Source organism: Trachinotus anak, unplaced genomic scaffold (genome assembly GCF_046630095.1).
Source record: "Trachinotus anak isolate AG129_WGS33_773 ecotype Australia unplaced genomic scaffold, CSIRO_AGI_Tana_v1 ptg000011l, whole genome shotgun sequence".
Lineage (NCBI taxonomy): Eukaryota > Metazoa > Chordata > Actinopteri > Carangiformes > Carangidae > Trachinotus > Trachinotus anak.
In genome coordinates this window covers 8,554,249-8,578,017 of record NW_027273862.1, presented here as the reverse complement: position 1 = coordinate 8,578,017, position 23,769 = coordinate 8,554,249, and the positions used below count along the sequence as shown (strand labels likewise).

General features: G+C 39.5%; 1 protein-coding gene across 7 annotated transcripts; it reads left to right on the top strand.

Annotated features, from left to right (window-relative positions):
- The first annotated feature begins 104 nt into the window (after positions 1-104).
- On the top strand, positions 105-22,648 carry LOC139628461 (protein mono-ADP-ribosyltransferase PARP6). Of its 7 annotated transcripts, XM_071490141.1 has the most exons (25): positions 105-245; positions 1,198-1,310; positions 2,627-2,720; positions 4,137-4,294; positions 4,760-4,837; positions 6,885-6,979; positions 7,285-7,345; positions 7,545-7,635; positions 7,813-7,879; positions 8,217-8,366; positions 9,999-10,149; positions 10,561-10,692; positions 11,075-11,170; positions 11,398-11,490; positions 11,771-11,896; positions 12,206-12,271; positions 12,557-12,624; positions 13,067-13,115; positions 13,264-13,376; positions 14,858-14,930; positions 17,602-17,671; positions 18,656-18,735; positions 19,120-19,183; positions 19,668-19,752; positions 20,605-22,648. In XM_071490141.1, the coding sequence occupies exons 4-25, from the start codon at positions 4,292-4,294 to the stop codon at positions 20,705-20,707; spliced, it is 1,914 nt and encodes a 637-aa protein (XP_071346242.1). In that variant the 5' UTR covers positions 105-245; positions 1,198-1,310; positions 2,627-2,720; positions 4,137-4,291; the 3' UTR covers positions 20,708-22,648. The 7 variants fall into 7 exon arrangements, 6 of the variants coding, with proteins under 6 accessions (XP_071346242.1, XP_071346244.1, XP_071346241.1 ...); XM_071490143.1 differs by lacking the exons at positions 105-245; positions 1,198-1,310; positions 2,627-2,720 and having other exon boundaries at positions 4,156-4,294; positions 10,639-10,692; positions 20,605-20,848; XM_071490140.1 differs by lacking the exons at positions 105-245; positions 1,198-1,310; positions 2,627-2,720 and having other exon boundaries at positions 4,156-4,294; positions 6,873-6,979; positions 20,605-20,848.
- Positions 22,649-23,769: the final 1,121 nt, after the last annotated feature.

Sequence of the window (23,769 nt, the reverse complement as noted above, 5' to 3'; positions counted from 1 at the left end):
CCAATCAGGGTGCGTGAATGCATCAGTCCAGCACGGAGCCCGACATGTGACTGATGATGGTGTGCTGTGGTTTCCTGAAAACTGCAGTAGTTTGGTTGTTATGGCTTCCGACGTCTTCTCCATTTTAATAGACCTATATGAGATTCAAATTAGTAATCTGTCACGTTGTCAGTATGTTTTCAGCTCCATTATCGCGCGGATGTGCGAATCATCAAATTGTTCACGGGAAGCATGGGAAATTTAAGGTAAATGTCTTGATGGCTGCCAAAATATTGTTCAAATCTTAAATTACTTCTAAGGGCTCATTCAAAAATCACACCCAATTACTGTTTACTGCACCAAATGCGCAGGCAGCTTAAAGGCAGTCAACAGATGCTTGAGTGATGAATCGAGGGGGACCACCTCCATATGCTGGTACCCTGCTACTGCAAGGTGTTTGAGACAGTGCCTCCATCTAGTGATGAAAAATGGTATAACAGTTGTTTTAACTTGATTTTGTAATATATGAATATTAGATACAGCTTTTCACGAATAATGTCTTCAATATTTGATTTACATTTTAAACATAACACTTTTTAGATATTAGATATTTAAAGTACACAGCCAATAATGCTATGCTAACCCCATTACAAAAAATAATTTAAATTACAAAAGCAGCTATTATTAGTAGTACTATACTCGTACTATTATGAGATTTTATAATAGTATTAAAATAATTATTATTATTTGAATTCCACAGAACATAGACAGAAACTTAGTAAGAGGTACACTACACCACTACTACACCACCATACATTCACAACATGATTAGAGCACTGGCATCAGTGTGCTAATCAGCTGTGCTATATTAATGGCAGACAATAACAACAGATATAATGTTTGTTTGTCCAGTGTAGACACTAGACAGCTTTGTCACAAATGTTCCCCAGGATGATTAATTGTGTTGTTGTGATAATCTGCTCTGCCAAGGAGGAAGTCCTTGACACAGACACAAATACCCACCATGTCTGAACCACAGTGACATTCAAATCTAAATATTCAGACTCTGCAGCAGAGATTAGACACATCAATGTGGCAAAGATACTCCTTGGAGTACTATTATTTTGCACTGATGTTTATCTTGATCACTTTAAAATAAAGTCACACTCTTCAATGTCCCCTTCCCTAGAGTCCCATTTTGCTCTCACCTGTTTACAGCTGTGGTGGTGTTAGCACTGCTGCTTCCACTGCCCATGTTGCTGCCTCACTGGTTGCCTTTGTCTGGATCCACTCCACTCCAGTACCTGAGGCCAATGGACACACCTGTCCAGGTGAGGGACAGATCTACCGTACAGTCAACCTGTCCACAGGCCAAGCCCCCGACTGTCAGTCAGCATTAATGGCTGCTAACCCCTGGGCCACGAGGTATGGTAAGACACTGTGGGAATATCCTCAGATAAATCTCAGAGATGAGGAGACAGGACGCCCTAATGCTTCTGAAAGTGTTATTACCGCCTTAGTCCTATGATATATAAATAACAGGGCTGAAACAATCAAGAAGAAAAAGAAGAGAGAAACAAATGTTAACTCCGTACAAGCACGTATAAAAGAACTAAAATAGCACAAGATTAGATAATGATTGAATTATGATCATAATACCATCAAAAAGAAAAACTGAAGCAGTCAGTGACAGTTCATTTCAAAGAGTTTTCTTCTGCTTCTGTAGTGGTGGTGGTGCTGGTCGTGGGAAGGCTGTGCCATCAGTGTCAGTGTCCTTTTTGTTTTCCAAATAAAAGTTTGAGTGTATTAATTTCTATTCTGCTTTCCTGTAGACAGACAGTTGGCCTAACACCTGCTCATTAATCTGTCCATTCTTTAGGTCAGTTCTTAAATAGATACCTTGAGATAATGAGGCTAAAGACTGATTAGCTCAAATGCCTAATGACTTTGTTTGACACATGCACACAATGAAACAGAGTATCGTAGATTCAGCAAGTATTTTCATATTGTAATTTTATATTAGTTTTTATACATGTAAATATAACTATATTATTGAAATTTTACCATTTTAAATATAATTTCAATATTGAGTGCATGCTTTGCTGCATTTATACAACATGCACTACAGTTAAAATTAAAGCACAAATGTAGCATATGGCATATTTGTGCTTTTTCTTTCTTCTTTTCTTCTTGGAATGAGTTTAAACAAAAACGTGAAAGCACAACCAGTGACTGCCTTCAAAGCATGAGTGCACATTAATAGTCACTGCCTTATGCAACCAGACTCACACACACACACTCCACACAACAACACACTGGCAGATGCATATGCAGGAGCGGAGCCATTTTTCCTCCATTTTTTCCTCTTATTTCTCAGCAGCAGTGCAGTCAGCTGCAGGTCACATGACTGGCTTGCCTGGTCTCACTGAGCATGCTCAGACCCGTCAGTGTTGTCAGGCAAAATATAAGACAGCAGTAGGAGCAGAGATCTGCAATAGATAAACACACAGACTCACACACACCAGCTGGCTTGCTCGCAGACACACACTACAAGCATCGAGAGGCAGATGCTGTAGAATTGGAGGACTGTGGCTCCGATTTCTCTAATATCTTATTTTAATGGGCTTATTGTCATCTATCATTTCAGTGGAAAATAGCCACCGAGGGAGAGAGGCAGGTGTGCCCTTTAAGAGGGGGAGCAGCTGAGGCAAGGACAGCATCAGTCTCCATCCTCTGTGGAGGTAAGTGTGGATGACTGGGGTGGGGGCGCAGAGTGTTGGGGGAGGGGGAAATCCGCCTCACTGCATCTGTGTTTGTGTTAAATAGTTATCAGAAGGAGGAATGGGGACGATGGTGGTGGTGGATGTAGAGGGGGTGGGGGGATATCGGAGACTCCATTGGTATGTGAGACGACAGAGGCTGTGGGAATGGCGAGGAGTGGGGGGGTGGCTGGGTGTAGATGCTAGCAGGGTTGAGGACATGGCAGGGCAGCAGGCATATATAGAAAAAGAGAGGAGCTGAAGTGTAAGACATGGTAATGACTGGGCAGCCATGTTTAATTGGGTGCAGTTGATGTCTGAAAGGGTGTTGTGTAAAAGAAAGGAGCCTTTCATTAGCACAAAAGGGGACATATTTTCATAATAGGGATATGATTATTTTGTGTAGACGTGACGAAAATGGCCCACTCTAATGGGGAGAATGAGCTTGAGGTCCTAGGTGAATGCAGCAAACAAAGAGAAAATGAATAATTGGGTTTATTTTAATTATATGAACCTATATAGCTATAATGCCTTCATGCGTGACGATTTTGTTAGGCACCCTGTCTTGTAGTGTCAGGCTATGTTGCCATTATTTTGGCTTCATATGGACTAAAAAAAATTAAACTGTAATTCTGATGCTGAAGAGTGAAATAAGTATGTCTTTATCTACACCTCCAACTCTTATTAAAAAGACACTGTGCTCATTGTTTACATGTCTGAAACGTGATGGGCTGCTATAAAATACAGAGTGTGCTTTGGCTGCCTGTGTCATGTCAGTGATGCATTTAGTCTTCTTATTTTGTAATGAATTATTTCAAAATCCACGTCTCATAAAATTCATGATTTTTTTTTATCCTCATCACAGCGGTAACTATTCCTTTATTAGGCAAGCATTATGTTATCATGTTCAACTTACTTAACATCCTCTAACTACAATGTACTGTCCTTATGCTAACCCAGGAAATTACATTTCAAAGATGTCCTAATATTTATTTGTTAGACACATCAAGAACAATTAACCATGCACTGACATTAGCAGATGTGAGGTTTTTGCTTCGCACATGTATTGATATGCCAAGCTGTGGTGCTTCAATATTAATAGACAAACTTCCTGGGAAAAAAATCAAACAAACAAAACAAAACAAAGAAATGGAGACATCCTGGGTGCTGGACGTACAGCGCATTTCTCCCACACATTCTCTCCACAGTGATTAATGCCACTCTGAAAGGAGGCAGAGATGGCTGTTGCTAGGATACAGGATACATGGCAAGGTGAAGTACAGACGTTTTAAAGAAAAGAGGATGAGGGCACCATTTACAAGGCATGGCATCACTGGAGATGGCCTCTTTGTTTCACGTTTTCTACCTTTATTGAGTTTTAATTTCTGTTTCTCCAAGGTTGCGCAGTTCTATAGATCTCAAGAAAGAGAGGCGGTCAGTCAAAGCTCTCCGGTTTTCTGTTCCCATTCCTTCCACCTGGAAATAGGCTGAAATGGTTGGCAGTATTCACAGGCCTAAACCTGTCTGAGTGAGCCCTATGAACAGCAGACCCAATGGTAAGACAGCTATGATTCTATTGGTGTAATCACTGCATATAACTAAGCTGAGTCATCCTTTTGTGGTTTTGTTTAAGCTACAGAAATAGGTAAACTAAATGAAATTACATTGTTGTGGCTTGTGTAGGTTTTATGCAACAGGCCCTCTGGGCTTTGCTGGAAATGACAGGAGACATGGCTATTTTTATTTCAGAAAATCTATTTTTTTATTAACTCATTCCTTTTAATTGTCAGTTGAGTATTCTTTTGAAGATTGAATTCAGAGAATATCCTGTCTTTGGAAATAAATCATGCCTTTTCGTCTCTCCCTTTTAGATGCTATATAAAGTAATGTTTTGAAGCCCTTGAACGGGAGGCTAAATATGGAGATGTGAGAGAGGATGTGAGATGAAAGGATGATAGAAAGAGGTTACATTTTCTCTCCGCCCCACTATAATGGCCTTTTCACAATGTGTGGGCCCACAGGACATCAAAGGCCAGTGTTGGACAGACGAGGAGTCGGACGGAGAGAATGAGTCGGAACAGTTCCTGTACGGCATTCAGGTACGGAAGAGGCTATTACCCCTCCTAAATCTGTATGTTAAATCTGTGTTGTCATGGTATTGAAATTATGTTTTGCTAGTCAATTTTAACATATTTTTGTTATTATCCTTTTATTTACAAAACACTACCATAATAAAAAAAAAACGGTAACCTCCTAACTAGTTTAACATAATGTTCTTATTGTTATTTTTATAATTATTATTTTTCACAAAATACTAATAGTCTTCTACTACTAAGGTTCTATCCACTGCTGGTTTTCAAGACATGGTCAGAGTGTTGGTCAAGGAGAGGTTTTGAACTGATGGTGGCGCTAGACAATAAGTCAGAGGCCAAAAAAATAATTTAGAATAATTCTTTTGAGGATTATGAATATCTATGCTAAATGTCAAGGCAATTTGGCCGATACTGGTTGAGATATTTTGCTCTGGTAGAGCAGAACAGATGGACCAGTTGACTTTTCTATCCTAATGTCTCACTGCTACCAGGGCGAACATTTTGATTCATGTGAAGCTGTGTATTCTGTAAGGCATGTATATATATATATATGTGTGTATATATGAAATTTTGAAAATATGAATTTTTGCAGACTGACAACAGCAAATATGACATTTAAAACTTTAGTACAAATCAGGCTCTTGACAAAATGCAAAGTAGCACTTTCTCTCAAATCAGGTATCCCAGTACCTTTTTAGTGTTATCGTCCTATGCTAGTATCAATCACAAGCAACACTGTCAAATTAATTTCCACGGCCGCCATTTAATGTATCATCTCATCTCGTAAAGTTCAATGCTTGACTTCCATACAAGATCTTAATCTGTTACTCATCCTTTTTTTACCGTTATCTTCCAAGTCTTGTGATTGAAATGTAAACCCAGTCTGGGATTTAAAGCTCATTTCTATGCAGTCAGAGAACATGAAAGCAGTGTGGTGAAGATAAGGATGAAAGTGTGGGATCTGTTCTACACATTCAGAGCTGAGGAGATGAAAGTCTGACTTCAAGTCTAGACACCAGGAACATGTGTGACAACTATTATTATTAATACGTGAATATGATCTTTAAAGGATGCCAAGTGTGCTGAGGTAACCACAGAAGATATTAAATGTCAGAAGGTAAAGCAATCATTAAACAATATAACAAGCTTTTTTGTAATATAAAAATGATCTACCATTATTTGACATCCTGATTAGGCCAAATCATCTCATTTAAAGAGACTCTCACCTGTGGTTGATTTGCAAAGACCTCCTGAGCAAGTTTCATCATTTCTTCCTCTTTATCACACTGTAAACTATGTATGTTTTTTTTTCAAACATAAAATGTACTTGATGTTGCATCAGAGCAAGAAAATCATAACTAAGTCAAACAGGTTACAAGCCCTGCTGAACTGGACATCTTCATTCCTTAAAGGAAAAATTCTGATATCTTATAACCGGGATCTGATGTCATGGTGTTCAAATACTACAAGGACGTGGACCAGTGTATGGTTTATTAATGGACCACTGGCCTACAAAAAGACAACAGAACATATAGATACAGTCAGTAATCCATGGGATTTGATTAAAAACATATTTACATATAATATATTTACATTCAATTGGCTGTAACACCTAAACAGGTCCCTAAAAGTAATAGCTAAATGATGGGAATTTATCGCTAACAGTAATGGATAAACAGTTAAATTTGTCAGCTAGAAGCAATGAATAAATGGTTGAAATAGCTAAAGGTAATAGATAAACATTTAAAATTCTAAATGTATTTGATAAAGGGTGAAAATTGATGGCCAAAATAATGAATAAACAGTTACAGTTACAGAGTGTGCCAAAAGTAATCAATGAATGGTTTGTAAGTTCAGCTTCTGCCTCTCCAAGTTGTAGTAGCACAAATGCAAACTTGACCAAATCAGCCTAACTGTTGACAGTTCATAATGATGATAATGAAATCAACTTCTGTGTAATTGATTGTATGTAATGAAAATGAGTATAAACGTGTATAACTATTAAATAATTCAGAGAATTCAGTGCTTTTATTGTGACCAGTGCTTGTTACAGGGGAGCTGTGCTGCCGACCTGTACCGTCACCCTCAACTGGATGCAGATATTGAGGCAGTAAAAGATATCTACACTGACAGTGCTGTCTCTGTCAGGTATGGCACAAATACACACACACATATACTGTATGTAAGCTATTTTTAAAATGTTGAAGCAAACAGAATAACCAAGTGGTGGTGAGATTCAGTCTGCTGGCTATTCTTAATTAGCTGCACAGAATACAAAGGCATGATTCAAAGAGATTATGTACTAATTTTAACTCGGCACTGTCTGGGAAAACAGGAAAAAAACTAACCCTCATTTTTCTCCCTCAAGGGATAATCCGTTGAAAGGGTTAGAGTGTAATGCATCCCATTACTTATGATAAATTAACTGTATCTGTTGTTGTGTCCCTAAACAGGGAGTACGGAACAATTGATGACGTGGACATCGATCTTCACATTAACATCGGTTTCTTAGACGTGAGTCAGCACTCTTCAATTCTGTGCACATACCTCCATCTTTGCCCATTACTATTCTAACGTTGCCATTTTGCAAAGTAACACATCATTTATAATGCATCGTGTGCTCATAATTTATTTATGTAATGAGAAATGGCCTTAATTAGGGTGCTAACTCTGTATATTTGTGTGTATGTGTGTCTGTGTGTGTCTGACTCAGGAGGAGGTTGCGACAGCTTGGAAAGTTATCAGAACAGAGCCCATTATTCTGAGACTGCGCTTTTCTCTTTCTCAGTACCTCGATGGACCTGGTGAGTAAAGATGTCAGTGTGGATGTTGGTTTTCTGAGAGGGACTTTGTATTTGGTATTTGTGCTACTCACTGAGTGTGGGAGGTGAGTACAATATGTGCTACACAAGAGGAAGAGTGAAAGAAAGAGTATGTGTGAATCTGTGCTCTGTGTAATAATGTTAGTCATCTTTACTCAGAGCCGTCAGTAGAAGTGTTCCAGCCCTCCAATAAAGAAGGCTTCAGCCTGGGCTTGCAGCTCAAAAAGTAAGTCATGTGATCTATTATGTTCAACACTTATAAAGGTTTATAGTGAAACTGTGCATCATAGATTTCAAGATTTGACCTCAGTTTTCTTTAAAAAGTAATATCTAGTAAAATCGCAGATTATTCATTTTTGACTTGAAAATTGCCAATGGACAATGCATAAGGCATAAATATTTAATTGCAATATTTAGTCTTTGTCATCGTTTGGTTGGCTCATGCACTCAAAAAAAAATAACACTGTGCACTAACGACAAACAGAAGCTGATTTAAAGAGTAATTCACCCTCTGCCAGGTTCACTCACATTTCTTCCTGCTTGACTGTTTTGTTACATGGCAGGATCCTGAGCACATTCACCTCACAGCAGTGGAAGCACCTCAGTAATGAGTTCCTCAAGGCCCAGCAGGAGAAGAGGCACAGCTGGTTCAAAGCCGGAGGAACCATCAAGAAGTTCCGTGCCGGGCTCAGCATCTTCTCCCCCATACCCAAGTAGGTCTCTCTCTCACTCTGTCGCTTTCAAGCCCTCCACTCCATCATGCATGCCTATGTTATAAACAGTGTGCAGCATTTTAGATTCACAGCTAACACTCAGAATGAATGTGTTAACATTTACAAAAAGCAAGTGTAGCAAATGTTTTATTCTCTGTACTGTAGTGGTATACTGCAGTAGTGGGCATGAAAGATATGAACATTTTTGGCAATATCTGATAATGCTGGCCAACAATAATGGAGATTTTTTCATTTCATTGCAAAATCAATGTTTGTAGTTCAAATTCACCTGTTACAGTGTGATTGTGATGCTCAGTTTAAAAAGCACTGCTTTATTACTTATTGTCCTGAGTCATTTCTAGACACGACAGATTAAAACAAATTACTTTACCTCGAGTGCATAAAACAGCTATTTTATCGATGTTTTAACATAACATCTACAGTATGTTCTTGCATATTCTCCACAGTAGGTAGATATTTGGAAGCACTGTTTTAACTAAATTAAAGGAAATTTTTTTAAAAAATGAAATAAAAGGGCAAAATCAGCTTGTGTCAACAACAGAAGGTTGTAGATTAGCGTTATCCATTTACAATTGGTTGGTAATTATAATTTAGGAATATCTTACTATTGCTTAGGGTTTCATGGTATATTGTGCATGGCTTAACATTTTTTATTCAGTCTGTACCTGCTGAACTCACTCTGGAGATATCTTTACCATGACATATCCTGTTTCATGGGGAGTAATATCTACAGCATGTCTTTTATTGTTGTTTTATTTTATATTCATTGTGTCTACATTGTGTCTTTATGGTGTCTCTATTGTATGTCTTTCTTTGACATCCCTTTATGATGTCTGATCTTGAAAGGTGCTATATACGGCAAATAGATGTTACTCACTTACAAGCAAGTTATTTTTCCAAGACTGGAGATTTCTGAGCGATCAAGGCAAAATGTCATCCATCTGATCAACAAACTGCAAGCTGTAAAAATAGTGATGAAAACACCTTATGACGGTCTGTCTGTGAAAGGTGAACTGTGGCACAGATGAAGAGCAGGGGAAAGGAAGCTCTGACACAGCACAGGGCAGACTGACATAAATTCAAAATCTGACACACTCAACCAATTTCCCCAAGGGAGTCTCTGTCTTCCTTCAGGATGCTTTGACAGTTATAGGTGCACAGTGGACTGAATCTCAGCCCACTCGATGGAGGTCAGCTTCACTAACTGCTAGGCTGTCTTGACACCCGCGTGACTTGACAGGAGTCTCACATCAGGAGGAATGGACCTGGATAATGTCCTGAGAGTGTTGGTGGAAGTGAACACTGGTTCTTGTATTTTAACAGTTAGTGACTTGAGCCACTGGCTAAACAGATTTCACTTGTCTGAGCTAGTATAATACTGTAAGTGTAGTATGAGTAGACTCACTATAAAAAATGCCGTCATGATAATTAAGTTTTTATTCATAGCATCATTAGAATAATAAGCAAAATTTCTGATTTAGCCGTTCAGACCAAAGTCCAAGCTTTGAAGCCAAACTGTTATATAAATAATAACATTTATAACAGCATTTCCTCATCTTTGAAAAATAATTGAAGAAGTGATCATTGTGTTTTGTGTCTGCTTTTTACCAGGTCTCCAAGTTTTCCTCTGATCCAAGACACGGTTTTAAAAGGGAAGCTGAGCGTCCCTGAGCTGAGAGTGACCCGCCTGATGAACCGCTCCATCTCATGTACCATGAAGAACCCTAAAGGGGAGCTGTTCAGCTATCCCCCAAACAGCCAGGTCAGTGTCAGCCAGAACAAATCAGTAGCTGTACATCTAGTCAGATACCTTTTAGTTTGATTTTGTTGCTTTTTGTCTCATTCACGTCATGTTGTGGTGAGTTCACAGACTTGTTGTCTCAACACTGGCACTATAAACAATGCACTTCTTACAATCACTTGTAACATTGTGGATATTTCTACTAATGATTCTATAATAATGGGTTTAACGTCATCCACAAATGTGCACAATCTGGGGGGTTGAAGGCACTGTATGTTGTTCTTTTCTGTTTTAATCCACTGTGATCCACTCTGACCCTCTTCTCAGTCACCTGCCACCTGCTCCGTTCCCACCTGAGCCTTTCCTTACTCCTACCGTTACATGGCTGCTGCGCCGTTTCCCATAATGCTTTGTCTTCACTTGACTCATCAGACTGTGGCTGTCCCGGCGGCCAGGGCCCCAGCGCAGATTACCACGAGGCAGCTGATTGAATTGTTTTTCTCATCCCAGGCGGGCGGCCACTGCAAGAACATCCCTACCTTGGAGTATGGCTTCCTAGTGCAGGTTAGACCTCAAGGAGCTAAAGAGGCACCTTTACACCATGTCCTCTGAGCGTGCTCTCTACAGTGTAAACACATGATACACATTTAAAACCAGTCACTTTTTCATTGGGATTTGATATGGAGAGATTCGCAAATAACTGTATTAATGTTAGGTTCAGGTATGTCTGTAAGCAACAATTAGGGCATACTGCTCTGAAATGAAGGCAGCTGTTTATGCAGGGGACTGTGTATTTGCTGGTAGCTGGAAGTGACAAAGGCTCTGGGCCCACACTGCATTGTGTTGTGAAGGCACTCGTTGCGGGTTTAGCCAGCAAATTACGATTGTAAAATTGCTGGAGGTGGGAGTGATTACTGGAAACACCACTGTGCTTTTCTCCTAACAGATAATGAAGTACTCAGAGCAGAGGATCCCCACGCTCAACGAGTATTGCGTAGTCTGTGACGAACAGCACGTCTTTCAGAATGGATCCATGCTGAAGGTAACACAGACGAAAAAGAGAGACATAGAGTATAGATTTATAACCCTTTCTCTATTGGTTAAAAAAAAAAGAGCATCATGAACGGGATGTTTTCTCTCTCTATTAGTAATATGATCCTGTTAGCAAGAGAGTGTGTGTCAGTACATGCGTGGGTGGGTGTAGGTATGTAGTACACATTCAAAGGAGTGTTATGTCATAATTCTTTGTGTGTGTGTGTGTTTATGTAGCCCGCAGTGTGCACCAGGGAGCTGTGTGTGTTCTCCTTTTACACTCTGGGTGTGATGTCAGGAGCTGCAGAGGAAGTGGCCACTGGAGCAGAGGTGACAGCAACACAACACATAGTATATGATATAACTCACATTATTAGAGTTTTTTTATTCTTATCGTCCAAAAATGTCTCTTTGGGTTTTAGATGAAACAATAAAAGCCTAACATAAATTTAATAGCAACTAAACACAAATGTCAAATGCAGACACTGGAGAGGGAGACATGATGATGTTCATTTCTGGTTATTTGTTGTTTATATGTTTTACTGGAACTGAGTCAGTAGCATCAGCTAAAGGCATGAAATGTGTATATGTAAAATCATTGTCTTCACAGGTGGTGGACCTACTTGTGGCTATGTGTCGAGCTGCTCTTGAGTCTCCCCGTAAGAGCATTATCTTTGAGCCCTACCCATCAGTCGTTGACCCCAATGACCCCAAGACTCTGGCCTTCAACCCAAAGGTCAGCAACCTCACTGCTGGAATCATGACTTCTAACTATATGAACGCATGAATTTCATTCAAAGATGACATATCATTTGTAAAACATAACATCTGTCTGCTGCAGTAGCTATTCACAAGCTGAATGCATGGGATTATATAACAGCAACACTTGTATACATTATTGTATTGTTGTTGAGAATGACAGGTAACATTTTGAACAAAGAATATTTTAGCAACCTTTAACCTGTACAAGTGGTTTTAGATATCTGTATGTTGTTCCCTCTCTCATTGCATACCAATGGATGTTTGGCTCAACCCATGAACACAGAAGAAGAATTATGAGAGACTGCAGAAAGCACTGGATAGCGTCATGTCCATTCGGGAAATGACCCAGGTAAAAGGAGGAGATGGGAGGGACAGAAGGGAGGGGCCACAGTGGATGAAACAAGGCTGCTGTTAATCTTCATGTATAATGTGCAGATACAATTTTAAGGTTTTCAGTTGGTTTGACAGTCCTGTATTTAGTGGTTTCTACTGTGGCGTTGAGCTGCATGGGTGGAGGCTTTGTCTATCAAAGTAACAGTTACTGCTGATTAGTTTATTTTGTCTGTGTTCCTTCTCCCTGGACTGCATATGTACTGTGTATCAATCACATATCTGCTTTGTGTGGATTTTCCAGGGCTCATATCTGGAGATCAAGAAACAGATGGACAAACTGGATCCTTTGGCCCATCCCCTACTACAGTGGTAAGTAGTCATAAAAACTGATTCACTCTGCTTTGCTTGTTTACAGGCTTTGACTTTGTTTCAGAAAATAATATACAGCAGTACTCATCAGTAGTGAGCCAAATACACCATATTTGTTAAATGAGCATGGACAACACAATAATACTAATGGATTCATTGCAATAGACATTTGACATGTCACAGCAGGAAAAGCACTGGTATAAATGATAAAAATTAATGATGACTGAATTCCATTTAGCTGCTACAGTTTTAGTGTCCAGCTATTGTACATACTGTCTCTCTGTTGTGCTGTAGTGGCTTACTTAGACACGTGATTAGAACCAGCATTCATGTTCTTAGAAACAGTGCTTTTCCTTGTGGTTCTTATGCTATTATGTGAGCAAAATGGCAGGTACATTCAATTTGGTTACACTTGTTTGATCTTCTTTCTTTCTTTCTGCAGGATCATTTCCAGTAACAGGTCTCATATCGTCAAGCTGCCTCTCAGTAGGGTAGGACACCACAACAACATCCCCTCAAGTCTCCTTTATTAAATCAGTTTACTGCTGCATTGTGTAATTTTATGGCTCATGCTCACTTTCATCTTTCTGTTTGTCTCCCTCTTGCTCTCACCTGTCCCTTATGATCTCATTGTGGTAGCAACTGAAATTCATGCACACCTCCCACCAGTTCCTGCTGCTCAGCAGTCCCCCAGCCAAGGAGGCTCGCTTTCGCACTGCCAAGAAGCTATACGGCAGCACCTTCGCCTTCCAGTGAGTCCACTTTGCCCCTGCCATTGGCCTTTGCAGCTCCAATCAACACTCTGTCTTTTCATTCTATGGCTATTTCATCTCTTACAAAGTAAAATCATTCTGACATAAAATAATTTGTAGTTCTTACATTGTTAAGCGTGTGGCTGTAGAGCAAATGTAATATGAGAAATCACATACTGCAAGCACACTGACTAAAATGCATGAATAATTGAGCATTAAAGCAGTACACACGTGAACATGTCTTAGTGTAACACCTGGTCATTATGTTGTCAATGGAGAGGCCATTCTAGCAGATTTTTATGGAACCACAACAAACAACAGCGCAGAGCTGTGGCCATTCTCTTGGACAGAGAAACCACCTTGCTAAGCCAGCACATGGAGCCAGCAATATCTGTGAGATAGAGATTTCTACTGTAGCAGATGGGGCTCTGCTGAATATTTTAGACACACACAGCCCATCTGGGCACTTGCAGGGTACAACTCACTCATGAGCAGTGTTAACAGTCTCTCTTGGTGCTGATTAATATTACAAAATGAATAATTCTCAACAGAAAATACCAAAAATGTAAGTCAGCTTGGCTTCCATCATTTTCAATGGATATAAATAGAAACATATATAAAATATAAACACATGTTCAGAGTCAGTTTAACATTTACAAGAGAATCCTCAAACAGCTGATAAGTGAAATTAAGAACTTTTCCCTGTTTATTTGTTAGACTGTGGGAAGAAGAACCTCATGCTGCTTTGAGGGTAGTTAAAAATAACAGCAGTGATGACACCGCTGTGTCTGTTGTTCTATTTTATTTTAAGACAGTTTAGATACCTGCACTAGGAGATGTATTCAAATAACCCAATCTGCACTGAAAGATGGCAGTGATGGGTTGTCATCTTTCATCTGTACTTTTGAATACTTTTAACACTTTCTTCTGAATATTAAATGATATGAATTTGGAGGACTATAATGATGTAACTGTCCCAAAATGTCCTTGCACAAATGGTATAAATAGATGACTACAGTACTTCCTTTGAGATTGAGAGTTTTAATCTCTGAATCTCAATCTTCATGGATTTTGATAGAAGGTTTTGGAAAAGTAGTGTCATATTTTTCGTAGGTTCTGTGCAAAAGATTAATAATTTTTGACATTTTTGTTGACAGTAAATACAAATAATGGAATTTTAGTAAATGTCCTTTGCTTTTCCCTTTTTCTGCTCTCTGTTGACAGTTGATATCACAGATAAGCTGTTTTCATTTCATTTAATTAGATTTTTGACACATTTTCACCAAGATGGTGGTGATGATGGTATAAAACTGTACAGTGAATCAGAGGTCACAAGATAAAATGCACCATAGTGTCATTTTTTTCATTTTATTGGATCTGGCCGCTACACATCAGTGGTTGTGCATTAAGGACCACGCGTCACACAGCACTTTGTTTTATCTCTTCTTTCTTATCTCTCCCTCTCTCTACACTTGCTCTAGTGGTTCCCATATAGAGAACTGGCACTCTGTTCTGAGAAATGGACTAGTCAATGCCTCTTATACCAAACTGCAGGTACGTAACCCTGACAGTTGGTTGGAATTTACGATGCATCTCCTCTCGGACAGTAAACCTGCTCTTGGGTAGAGCAGGCTCGCTGTCCGGCTGATTCATTTTTGCAGTTAATGGATGCCAGCTTCCCTGTCATCAGCTTTGCAATTGGCATTTTAGCGAGCAGGGCACACTGGGAGATTTTCCTGGCCAATGTTGGCTGCTTTTTGACTCTTTCGCCGACAGCAGTGATCAGCACATCTTTTCCTATTGTGAGACAAAGGGAGGGGACTGTGGTGTCAGCTGTGATGTCAGGAGGCTGCCTGTGTGCCCTGTTAAGGATAACCACCTAGAGCACTGAGTAGGCTAGGTCTGAAGCTGACGGATGCCAAGAACAAGCCACGTGATAGTGAGTACATACTTCCTGTGGGTGAATAAGGAAGGCTTCCTTATAAGGTCAGTAACTGGCACCACTCATTATCTATTCAGACCTAGGTCAAATAGTAGCCTCAAAACATTTAAGAGTTAATTTAAAACTAGTTGATACCAGATAGGTAGAGGGATGTTATGATACCAGAAATCTTGTAGTTGGTACCAATACCAATGAAATTCCACGATTCTCGATACCAAATTCGATACCACAGTAAAAAGAAACAACATGAGCTGCTGCACACATATTATAACACACACACACATATGTGTGCACACACTCATGCACACACCTCCATATATTCAGTGTGCAAGCAGTAGTTTAAATTGACGAGCAAGGCGACATGGTGTGAAAATATTAATTAAGAAAGTCAGTGTTATATTTAGACAGACTTAACTGTAATGACTGTAGCGTGCTAATGTTGCAGGCACCCAGCTCATGTTATGAGCTGTCCCTGCATTAGCCTGAACATGCTAATGTTAGCCTTTGTGAACATTGTGTGTGGAGCATTGCAACAACAGATGCCTGCTTTTGCAACTAACAACCAATAGGACATGAACATTTTGAGGACATGTTAATATAAAGTTGACAACTGAAACTCACTCACCCTGAATTCTGAGGTGCTTAGATAAGTTTGATGTGTTTCCTTCTTTCATTCAAAATGCTCTGTGATAATGTTTGCATTTTAGCTTTTGGTTTGCCTATAACTTCTCCCTGATGAGCCGCGTCACATAATCTTGCTGTGTTTTTTTTTTGACAAGTCGCAGTGGGCCTGTTGCTGCACCTGCGCTTGCCAATGCCGTTCCACGTGTTGTTGTTATTGTTTACTATGCCCACCTTCTTCTCTTTGAGTTTGATGTTAGACTAGAACACCTGTAGAGTTATTATACTGCCCTTATCAGTCCTGGAAGAATCAGATCTCCAGTACCTACGGTATCTATCTATGGCACCTTTGGTACCTGTAGTACTGTAGAAAAAAGTACTATCACATTTTCAGAATTTTGGCATTGACATGGTACCAAAGTATCAGTTCTTGCCACATCCCTCGATGGGTACAATTTAACAAATCAGGACCATAAAGAACATTTCATGGTAGAGAGAAAAAAAACCATACCTTGCTTCAGGACGTGTGTCTGTTTTGCTCAGGTCTGCATACATCTGCATCTTTATGTTGTTCTGCCAAGGTTGTTGTTTTACTTTGTGACCCAGGTCTGTGAAAGATAAATAAATAATGAAACAAGAAAAGAAGATGTCAGCGCTCAAGAGCACAGAACTGTCTCATTTGCACAATACGGCTGATAATGACTGCTTGAAGATACACCAGCATGTCCTGAAAGGAGATTAAACACAATTAAATCTGAAATCTCAAGGATCTATGAAACTTTCACGTCGGCCATGATTGCTCTATCATGCTGATGTGTTTCATTTATGCCGTCTTTGTTCTCCAACTTTTTGAACTTTCCATCTTTGATCTTGCCTCAGTGCTCGTCTGCCTCCTCTGTCTCCTCTCTCTTTCACCTTGAGCATTGACACCCCCCCCCCCCACCTCTGTCATTGTGTTTCACAGGAGGGGGAGGGCTGACTCTGCCTCCAGGTCCAGCCATCACACAAAACCTCTCGTCTATTGTTCCTTTTGATGTCTCCCAGATGTGCCATGTCCTCCATGTCCATGACCTCCATCTTCCTCCCATTTTATTCCCATCAAGTTGCTCTTTGTTCTTCCTCTTGTTTCTCCCCCAGTGTCACTGTGGCTTACCTGTGGTCTTTCAGTTTTCCTCATTATGGACATCCTTGTGTGAGGGCTCATCATCATCATTGCCAGTCATCCTCATGTCATCTTTCATCTTCAAAGCAGCATTCGTGGTCTCATTTCTAATTTCAGCATTACTTGAATACCTGAACATTTTATGCACAAGCTTCACTCACAAAATTCAAGAGCATGAAATGATTTCCACTGGACTGCTTTATGTTGCAAGCAGAAAATATGTTTACAGTTAAAAGGTGTGAAGATCTTTCTTCAGCTCTTTGCTGTGTGTGTATGGGTGTGCGTATTTAGCATGCTTTGTTGGTGAGGTTTGCCATGTAAACTGTCACAGAAAGATATATGAAACACTGACATGTACAGATTTACCCATGACTTAACTACAGTAAGTTTGGTGTGTATTGCACTGTATGTGAGAGTACACGCACCATGTGTGCGTGTATGTGAGGTTGTCCTGTGCAACTGCCCAGTGACCCTTCCTTCTTGCTCTTTTTAAACCCAAGCTGCATGGGGCAGCATATGGAAAGGGCATCTATCTGAGCCCCATCTCCAGTATATCATTTGGATACTCAGGTAGGAACGGCTCATTCCACACCAATCAGACCCCACCGGCTCCCCCTCTTCCTTTTTTTCCACCATGTTGGTTAACATGACTCTGTCTGTTCTCTGTGTGCGACATGGCCTGATTATCATCCTGGAACACTTCATTTTCACATGTGGGAGCTGTCCATGCTATCCTATTGTGCTGCACGATGCTGTGTGTCCATTTTGAGTGCTGGGCCTTGGGCCTCCGAGCTTGTGTGCCGCCTACCATACCATACTCTATGTTGTGGCTGTGTAAAATGGAGCTGTCAGTGGATTAATGTGTGTTACTTTGTACTTGGTTGGCTTTTTATATTGCTTTCTGTGTACAACCATATAAACTAAGCTTAACATCCTTACTTATCCTTGTGTATTTCCACTGAAACAAATGCAGAGGTTGGATTTCAGGTCCTACAATGGTCTGCTTCTGGTTTTGTGGGCTGCAGATCATCAGGTTACCAGCATGGCCCACCAGCCCATTAATCCCATGGTATCCTAAGTTTAAAGAGGGCATGGAATTCCTGAATCTAAGCTAAGGACTGAAAAAAATGTGACAGTTTTTGGCCTTAAATCCATCTGTCCTTCTAGTTAATAGACTAACAACTTCTCTAAGCACAGTTACAGTACTTTTTCTTTAGATGGCGCAAATTATTAGAGCTAATGGTACTTGAATGAAATGAATGCTGTACCTAAGCTGTTTCTTGATAATAAAACAACAACAGCTGTTTTCTGTATTACCATTGTTTTTGAAACTAAATATTAAAACGTATTTGGCAGTTTGTTTTTTTTAATCTAGACATGTTCAGTAGCATATTGGACCAATAACCTTCATATGAAGGTTAGCACCATGGGTAATAATTTATCTGTACAAGGAAGTTCAAAACCACTAGAGGAAGGTTTTTCACAGCTTGAATGACTTGAGGTAAGGTCATTCTGACTGAGGGCTGTTTGCTCTCTGTGTGCTTCTTCTTGCAGGAATGGGGAAAGGACAGCACCGCATGCCCACCAAAGATGAACTGGTGCAGCGTTACAACCGCATGAACACCATACCACAGGTGAGAGGACAGGACATATTACATCCTTACATATGTATTGAATTTATAAAGTAGTAGATAGATGGGCAATATCAATCCAGACTCCCATTACTATCAAACAAGATATGTAAATAAAGGAGTAGAGACATGAGACAATTTGTAGCCTTGAGAGAAATCAACATGGATTGCCAGATGAGGGCTGTTCATGTATTTTAAAATGTGTATACTGAGTTCAAATGACTCTTATAATCATTGTGCCCTGGCTGTGACTGTTGCACTCTGTACAATTTTAGTGTTTAACTATCAATGTTAGTTGTATTTGTTTGCATTTGTTGCAGCTTGGTTGATGGAAGTTATTGTTCTCCTTATTATTGCCTGTTTTTTTTTTTTTTTTTTTTTAAATAGAGTCGTCCAATACAATCAAGGTTCCTTCAGAGTCGAAATCTGAACTGCATCGCTCTGTGTGAAGGTAATAACATACAGGAGGCATTACATGTGTTAAAGCTGAGATAAAGTGCTCTGTCTATGAACAAGTGCACATTTAAATTAAACATAAAATGTAAAAAAAGAAAAACAGAAAACAACATTAATTAAGTAATTATTGATCAAATTTGAAAACCAAAAGAAAAGAAGAACAGAATGAAAATACCATTAAATCTGATTATTAAAATCTAAGTGGGTGATGTGACTAGTGCAATTTTATTTGAAAAGAAAATCTAAGCAATTATCATAATATGATTATAATCATAATAAGAGAAAACAGTTTAAAAATAAATAGAAGAAATAAGTCCATCACTTGGGATAATAACCCATAGTTTAACCCATAGTGCATCTTATGTAATATTATACAAAACAAAAGCAACGCTACTACTACAACCAATAATATAATAATAATATTAGAATGATAAGAAAGTACTTACCTTTGGTGAAACATGCTTCTCTCTTTTAAACAGTTATCACATCTAAGGATCTGCAGAAACATGGTAACATCTGGGTGTGTCCTGTATCTGACCATGTCTGTACACGCTTCTTTTTTGTGTAAGTACACTCATTTATTATTTCCACAGAATGGATGCCTAATTACCAAAAAAGTTGGCATAGCAAACAGGCAGCGAATATTCAAACCATCAACACGCTTAAAATGCATAGTTCATTACTCAGGATGCTTATTTTTACCTGCTAAGCTGCACTTGATGATGGTGATTCAATGAAGAATTATGGTACATGATGGTGTTGTCCCTCATCGCTCATCATTATTTTAAACTGGTGGTGAATAAATTGTGCTTGTAGTTTAGTGGCGCTACAACTCCACTAAGCTGGGTCCCTCTCAGGTCAAAGACTTTCAATTTGATGTTTTAAGCAGTGTTTGGTGCCCAGCAGATAAAACATGGCATCCACACTGGCTGCTGATGTTAGGCTCTGAGTCCAAGCTTTCACCAGATGGCAAAGTCTATTAACGTGTCCACTGCTGTCTAATGAGTTGGAAATCAGATTTGAGATGGCCTGCAATCAAATTTAAATCACAGCTAAATATAATTCAGTTCTGAACTTGTGCTCTCTGTATGGTCGTATTTTTCAGCTTGAAGAAATGGTTGATATGGTTAGAATAAAAACAAGATGATTTATTGTGTCAGACCTAACATCGCTCCTCATAAAATCACTGTAGTGATAAGAGTAACTCACTGAGGCTCAGTTGTCATGGAAACGTTGAACAGTATTTTGCCTCTTTCATAAGATGATATACTTTATTTATCTGGGCCCATTACACCATCAAATAGTACAGAAAAACACAATTGCAAAAACAAAACATGTTTCACATAATTCTAAACTATACTGACAGATAAGTAACTATACTGTATGCAAACTCTGTAAATCTATGTGTATGTGCAGGTATGAGGATGGCCAAGTAGGAGATGCCAACATTAACACCCAGGAGCCTAAGGTTCAGAAGGAGATCATGCGTGTGATTGGGACCCAGATCTACTCCAGCTAATGGCGGTTCACCGGCGACGCTTGGATCAATGGGTCTCTCTGGCGGAGGCACACAGGCAGGCAGACAGATAGAGCGAATGTTTGGGCGAGCTGACCTCAGGCCTGATACTGACGGCTGAGGGCCCAGCTCTTGAGCACATTATTTCTAGAGTCGTTTTGTTCTGGTCCTCTCATCCTCCCCCTCCTCTCTCGCTCTCCTCTTTGTTCCCTCTCTCCGAATGGTCACACATTACATGTTCATTTAACCCTCTGTTAGGTTTAGCCTGGTCAAAGTCGGTGTGCTTTTCTCAGTTCATGACATTTACAACAGAACTGTAACATGCTGGTGAAGAAAAACGGAGGTAGCCACTGGTATGGCTCTCCACACATATACACACACTTTCAAACCCTGGGTCAAGTGGGCTTTCTCCTTTCTTGCTGCACTTTTACTGATCCTTTAGACTAATTATCTCTATTTATCATTTCTCTTTGTGAATATCTAGTGACAAAATAATCCTTCCAAATGATAATTTGATCCCTTTGTGGTTGGATGGATTTACATGCACATAGAAGTTTGTTCTCTTATTGTGTTTGCAAAGGCATTATCTCTGATTCTTTTATTTAATTTTCTTCCACTAATGAAATGGATTAAGGTCTGTGACATGGTTATCTGAGGGTCAAGCATTGCTCTGTCATTTTGTCCTTGTCCACTAGATGAAGCTGCCAGAATCCAGTAAGTGAGGTGTGGCTTGAAGTAACATACATATAGGCACTGTGATTATCAAAGGCCCCTCAAACATGACAGGTTAAATTAGTCATGGCGGTCATAAAATTTCCTTAACATTTATTGAGATTACACCCTATAATGTAAAACGGTTGGTATTACCCCTGATTCCAATGAGAATTAACACCCTACTCTGGAGCATTTTGCCTCTTTTAGCTCATTGTTTTGGTTTGCTATGGCTATCTGTCACTCAACAATTATTTTTGCATATTTTTGCAACTGTCTGAAAGGCTGAAACATGGGATTGAATCATTGTCTTCATAAATGGGTATCTATTACTATATCTACTAGAAAAGTTTGAGAAACTTGACATTTGATGAAAAAGATAAGATTTTAAGCATATTTCTTTTCTTTGGATATTTTATTTTTGGAATAAATATCTGTGTGTATCAACTACACTTCCCATTGGATTCACAACTTACAAAATTCACTGTACAGAAACACACATGGACAATTTAACCAAACTACTGACTCCAGGTGAGCTCACATTCTTCCCACCCCTACCTGATGGACACTGGATGTTACAGAGGTGCATTAATATGCAACTCTTTGGTTTCAGCTTGGAGAATGGCACCCTTGTATAGCTAATCGAGTTTATCAGTTAGTCATGTACTGTACGTATGTATGTATGTGTGGGTTTGTATTTTCTTGACATTATACTAGACATTGCACTTATTCAACGTTTGCCTAAACTGGAGAAATGGGCCGTCCTCAGACCTGCAGTAGATGTGTAGTGGAGGAAAAGATGGAAAAAAAAGTATTTATGGAGTCAGGAAGACTATAATATCCAAAATTAACTATGTCTGTACTAATATGGGCTTTCAGTGTCTCCTGGAGCTGAAAATTCTGACTACTGAATGGACTTCGCAGCACTGAAAGAGAGTGGACTGTAAATAAGGACATTGGAGAACTTGTTGCAATGTATTACCAAGAAAGAGATGGACGTGTACAGCTGACTCATTGTGTTGCAGGACTATGCTAAAAAACGTGATGCCTGTTTTTGCAAAGAAGTTGGAGCTCTGAGTCTCTTTGAGAATCTACTCTCTCGCTCTGTGTCTCTGGTGAGTGATGTTTTCAAAGATGATGTTGACGAGTAATGGTGATTACGATGATGATGAAAGGCGATGATGCAGGAAAAAAAAAAAAAAAAAGAATAAAGCCTGATTTTGCACAGTTTTACACACAGTGTCCTTTTTTGATGTCTCTGTGGAAAATAGTGTGACCATTAAATGTGGAATTGCCTTTTGTGGCTGAGGCCTTCTGTTATCATTTTGGGCAGAAGGGGGCACCGTTACTCCACCATTGCATACATGAACCACCAGAGTCCTCTCCTCTCTTTGTTTAGTCTGAAGATCAAATCAGACTTTTTTTTCCCCAAATTCATAACTTTCACGTTGCAATAATGGGTGGAGAATAATATGTTTTGCAATCAAAGTTTGCCTGTTTCCATGTGAATCAAAACTTGCCCCTTACCTTTATGTTGTGATATCGATCAATTATTTTCCATCAGCGCTTGTACTCACAGAACCGTTATGTTCTGCATTTGATTGGGACATTTTTGATATATGTGTCACAGAGCAGCGTTAATGCTAAGCAGGAAGAAAGAATACTAATTATTATAAATTTGTCTTACCATCACACTGACACACACCATGCCGTGCACAAAGAAACACCAAGCTCACAAAATATTGAGTTTATTGCATTAGAAGTAGGTAAATGAAAGAAAGATAACCCCACTGTCAAATATTCTCAGGCATTGCCTTTTTCTCTTTCAAAAGTAATTGATTTATTCTGGAGGAAGTGGTGCAGGACATTCAGGCTCACTAAAACTACATCTTAATGTTTTCAGCTTATTGCATCACAAATTGATTCAAGTTCACATTGATTTCTTCAAATCGAATCTGTCCTTCTTTAAATATGGCAGGGTATGCGACCACCTCAAAGGGAGTAGATCTCTAATAGTTGTTGACCAGCCAATTGCTCAGTCTGTTCTCCCTCCCTGTGTCTCTCTGACCACAGAAAGCTCTTCCCCTTTCAAACCAGCTGAACACATCTCATCGCTTCTCCTCAGCAAAAGTCCAGTCTGATGGCTGTTTTGGCACAGAGGCTGTGTATGTGTACAACAAGTGCTGGGTGTGTGGAGAGTGGGCATAATCATGGGGAAGCTGAAGCACTCATGGACCCTTGAAAGGCACTTTATGTGTGTATTTGTGGCTACGGTAATTGGGTCCCTCCCTTTTGTAAGCTGACTCATTTGACAGTGGCTGTGGCAAGGCCCTTGTAATATCTGTATTTGTGTG